We start from the raw sequence: 4913 nt of genomic DNA on the forward strand, positions 1-4913 counted from the left end.
TCATCCACGAGATTTATCTCGTTAACACTTACCGATCTTCAAGGGTATGTTGATCTTATCTCGTTGCTACCATCTACTATAGATTAGATTTTGGCTTGTTATTCGTTCTTCCGGTAGAATTTTGTTTTGTTTTCTATACTAGGAATTCCTACAAAAAAACTTCCAAGGTATAATCGACGAGGGACATGTGTATATAAGTAGAAGGGGAATAAAGAAATGAATGAAAACTTATTTGTCTAATTTATTTTTGGAAATACAATATAGACATTCACAAATATGTACATATAATTTTTTCTATAAGTACATCCTACCTCTATAAACACCAAGATTTAAAATAGTGTGCTAAAAGAAATATCAGCGGCATCCTCCAAATTCATGAACGCTATATCGTGCTAATAGCGTTATATATTTCAAATAGCATTTTGAAAAAACATCAAATAAATTCTTAAAATAAAGAATTTCAGTCCAAAAGTGATAGATTCATACATACATAGTTATATACAAAAATAGTTCTCCAATTTTTTAGAAACCTAACATCAACATTTTATAAGGCAACAACATAGTATATATTATTTACTTAAAATTATCAATATTACCTATATTATCTTCCAATTCGAAAGAGGAATCAATATATTAACGTTCATCACCACAAAAAACAAACAAAAATTTATTATTTTCTTAACAAGTAAAACTTAAACCCTTGTACTAATACGGTGTAAAAATAACAAGATGACGGTATGATTTTTTAGCCCGATATAACGTGCTATTTCGAAATTAGCGTCATAGTGAGTAAAATTATTAAAATTTAGCGTAGACTGTTAAAATACAAATATGCTATTGCACGCTATTAGCGAAGAGCGCGCTATTTTAAACCTTGGTAAACACCCTTTGATAGACCGACTAAAAAACTGATAGGTTTTAAGACTGAGGAAATCATTATTTACCTTTTTTTAGCAGATAAAATCATTATTTACCTGAATTGCCAGTTATACCGAGCGGCTCACGAGACGCAGGTCTAGTACATCGACGCTTTGACCAGTGCGGGCGTGACCTGATCGGACTGGGACTGGAGTCTGGAGAGGCCGAGCCTGACCAAGTCCGACGCGACAAGGGCTCTGGGGCCTCTGGGCGGCGGCAAGCAGAGGGCGGCGGACTGGGACACGAGCCGCGCCGGCGGAGGTCCAGGTTCCACGGCGTCAGCGAGCAGAGAGCGTCGGCGGCGCGCGCCTGACCTGGTCGAGGCGAGGAGGCATCCAGGGCGGCGGCGAGCGGCACAGTAGGAGGAGTAGAGTGACGCTGGTGCGCACCTGACTAGGCCGAGGCGGACAGGGCTCCAGGCGGCGGCGGGCCACGGAGAGCAACCGGGCGAAGAAAGGTAACATTTTTTCCCCTCATCTCAAGTCTCAAATCGACACTGGTACAGTTTCGGAATCTGACCTCGTATGTAATACGAAGTCGAATCCTTGTAGAACAAGACATCTTAGGTACTTGTTTCTTCTATATATACACACGAAGTAATCCAGCGTTTTGCCCTGTTATAATCCTAGTAGTACATCAATATGAACAGATTGTCGCTTGACAGTATGGAAGGGGCTAAGTCAGGGGTCTTGACAGCGCGAGTCGCCAGACATATGAGTAGGGTATGGCGAGAAGTCGAACCTGTGCTCTGGTTTGGAGCAACTGCTGGTTTGTGTTGGGCGGCGTGGAGGTACTACCAATACCGCGTCTGCCTACGCAACTATGGCCGGAAGATGGGGCCGTGCTCGGGTGATCCAGTTATCGGGCGCGACGGCGAAATCGACCGTGTAATCTGCATTCTCTGCCGCCGGACCAAGAACTGTGCTGCGCTCGTCGGCGAGGCTGGGGTCGGCAAGACGGCCATCATGGAGGGCCTCGTCCAGCGCATTGCCAGCGGGAAAGTCCCTGCCAAGCTTGCCGGAGCACGTGTGGTAGAGCTCGACCTCGGGGCCATGGTGTCCGGGGCTATGTTCCGCGGTATGTTTGAGGAGCGGCTCAAGGATGTGATAAAGAGTGCCGAGGATGAAGACGGCAAGGTGATCCTGTTCATCGATGAGATGCATTTGCTGCTTAGCATCGGTGATTGTATAGGTGGCACTGATGCTGCCAACCTGCTGAAGCCCGCACTGGCTCGTGGTCGCATCCCCTGTGTGGGTGCCACGACTCTCAAAGAGTACCACAGGCACATTCAGGCGGATGCCGCACTCGAGCGGCGATTCCAAAAGGTTCACGTCGAGGAGCCAAGCGTGAATGCGACCATTGCCATTCTGCGGGGGCTTAAACAGCAGTACCAAGACCACCATGGCTTGGAAATTCAGGATGCCGCTATTGTTGCTGCCACACAGCTCGCTGGCCGCTACATCACTGGTACGTATTGAATCTTACTCTCTTTGTATCGACTTAAATATATCTATACATGTCAAAGATAATTGATGGAAATTATTGCTGTCTCTACTGCACTATAGATCGTCAGTTTCCTGATAAGGCAATTGATCTAATTGATGAGGCATGCGCTGCCACAAGGATGCTGGTCGACAGAAAAATAGAAGCAACCGCCACACGGACACAGATCTGCAACAAGCAAAAGTTGACTGCGCAAAGTAGATCTATAAATGCAGTAAAGGAAGGAATTGTTGGTCGTGCTCATGTCGCACAGGTAGGAATTCCTAGCCGAAAACTATCCATTATTCCAGTGTGTTGTGTGGCAGTCATGTTTCAATGTTATTTGCTGTTTGAAGGTTTTGAGCCGGTGGACTGGAATTCCTGTCGCTGCTATTGATCAAGAGGAGAAGGAGAAATTACTCCACTTAGCAGACAAATTGCATGAGCGAGTTGTTGGCCAGGATGAGGCGGTTAATTTGGTGGCGCAAACCATGTTACGTTCCAGGGTCGGCCTTGATCAGCCTGGCCAACCAATAGGTTCTTTTCTCTTTCTGGGCTCGACTGGTGTTGGAAAGACAGAGCTTGCAAAGTCGCTTGCCGAGCAGCTTTTTGACAGTGAGAAGATGTTGGTTCGCTTTGACATGTCTGAATATTCCGAGCATGGATCTGTGATGCGCCTCATTGGAGCACCTCCAAGGTTTAATCCTTATATTCTGTGTGCTTTTTATTTCTCATCATCATACCGTCTTTAGTTTGACTGGTGTTAATGCTTGTCTTACAGCTATAGGGGTTATGAAGATGGTGGTCAACTGACTGAGAAAGTCAAGAAGCGCCCATACAGTGTCATCCTCTTTGATGAGGTGGAGAAGGCACATCCCTCGGTGTTCAATGTTTTTCTCCAACTTCTCGATGATGGTGTGTTGACCGATGGCCAAGGCCGGACAGTAGATTTCAAGAACACCATCATCATTATGACCTCAAATCTAGGATCAAAGCACCTTGCACAAGGAATGACTGGAGAAACCACAATGCAAGACGCACGGGACCTTGTCATGAAAGAGGTTTGTGAACTTGTTACTGGTTCCCAACTTCCCATGTAAAATCTGCAATAACCTCGTACTGATCTTCATATATGTTCTGTTTCTGCAGGTTCGGGAACACTTCGCTCCCGAGCTTCTCAATAGGCTGAGTGAGATTGTGATATTTGATCCCCTTTCACATGACATACTGAAGGAGATTGTGAAAATCCAGGTGAAGGGTGTTGTTGCCAGAGTAGGTAATAAGGGCATCTCTCTACATCCGAGTGATTCTGCCTTGGACATTATTTTGTCGGAATCATATGATCCCGTAAGTACAACAGCTTCTTTCATAAATCACAAAGTCAATCAGGCTCCTTCCTTTTGGGACAAGTAACTTCTTCTCTCTATATGTGTGCTTGTATGCTCTGGCAACTAATATATGCTTCGATTGTCACAGATGTACGGTGCAAGGCCTATTAGGAGGTGGTTGCAGAAGAATGTGATGACCGTGATCTCCGAGATGCTGGTCAAAGGAGACGCTTCTGAAGGTTCAATAATCTACATTAATGGTACTGCCGATAACAAAGGACTCAAGTATGAAGTGGTGAAGAAGGTGGCAGATCATCTTGGCAACCTGCACTAGAGCCCCTTTTCCCTGGCGCAGCTGGGCCATCCTGGACTTGAACCAGAGTCCTTGCCTGTCAAGTCAAATCATCGCCCCTAGGATGAGGAGAGTGATGATTTTTTCCATGGTCACTACCATATATAAAAGATAACGTCATAGCGCCTGAAAAGCCTAAGTTGGCTGTCCAAACGTTTTCTGCTAGGAGAGACCGTGCGTTGTGGTGGTCTTGGACCATATGGAAGTAGTAGTAACTAACAACAGGTCGTTGCCTTTCTGTGGTTGGCAGTTTAGAAGCTGCTATAGCATGGGAAATGCACTTTGGCTCATAGGAGCATTTGCTCTCATTATGTGAATCCACATTTCGAAGTGTCAAAAAATTCTAAACTAAATTTTTACATGTACATCTAAATATTTTATGTTGGTACACAAATTTTGAAAAGAAGAAAAAAAATCTACGGCTCCTGTAAAAAAGACAAATTTTGATGTTGTAACACGACCACGTACAGCGCATTTTTTTTGTCTTTTTTGTATACACCACCCAAAATGTTGTTTTTCCACGAAAACTTGTGCACGAACATAGAATGTCTCGATGTACACCAAAAAATTTATGTCAATTTTTTTTGACATTTTAAAAATTAATTTTTAATTATTTTGTATAATGGGAGCATTTGCTCCTATGAGCCAAAACACCATCTCCCTATAGCATGGTCATGTCATAGAGAGTAGCTATTATCAGCACCGGACATTTGGTTGCTGATACTTTTATTTGCTCATGAATAGATACATAATTGAAAGCTTGATCTGGAACGAGGTACGCATTTTTCAAGACACCTCTGTTTTCTGAAAAGAGTTTACACCGAGATCTGCAG

General features: G+C 44.1%; 1 protein-coding gene across 1 annotated transcript; it reads left to right on the forward strand.

Moving 5' to 3' along the window:
- The first annotated feature begins 1263 nt into the window (after positions 1-1263).
- On the forward strand, positions 1264-4333 carry LOC124681493 (chaperone protein ClpB1-like). The gene is made up of 7 exons (XM_047216403.1): positions 1264-1375; positions 1568-2385; positions 2484-2674; positions 2757-3097; positions 3182-3461; positions 3550-3747; positions 3877-4333. The coding sequence occupies exons 2-7, from the start codon at positions 1584-1586 to the stop codon at positions 4060-4062; spliced, it is 1998 nt and encodes a 665-aa protein (XP_047072359.1). The 5' UTR covers positions 1264-1375; positions 1568-1583; the 3' UTR covers positions 4063-4333.
- Positions 4334-4913: the final 580 nt, after the last annotated feature.

Source organism: Lolium rigidum, unplaced genomic scaffold (genome assembly GCF_022539505.1).
Source record: "Lolium rigidum isolate FL_2022 unplaced genomic scaffold, APGP_CSIRO_Lrig_0.1 contig_45265_1, whole genome shotgun sequence".
Taxonomy (NCBI): domain Eukaryota; kingdom Viridiplantae; phylum Streptophyta; class Magnoliopsida; order Poales; family Poaceae; genus Lolium; species Lolium rigidum.

Coding starts and splice junctions, on each gene's coding strand:
- LOC124681493 (XM_047216403.1), top strand. CDS start 1,584: ATGGAAGGGGCTAAGTCAGGGGTCTTGACAGCGCGAGTCGCCAGACAT. Junction 2,386..2,483: donor CGCTGGCCGCTACATCACTG/GTACGTATTGAA, acceptor ACTGCACTATAG/ATCGTCAGTTTCCTGATAAG. Junction 3,098..3,181: donor CTCATTGGAGCACCTCCAAG/GTTTAATCCTTA, acceptor CTTGTCTTACAG/CTATAGGGGTTATGAAGATG.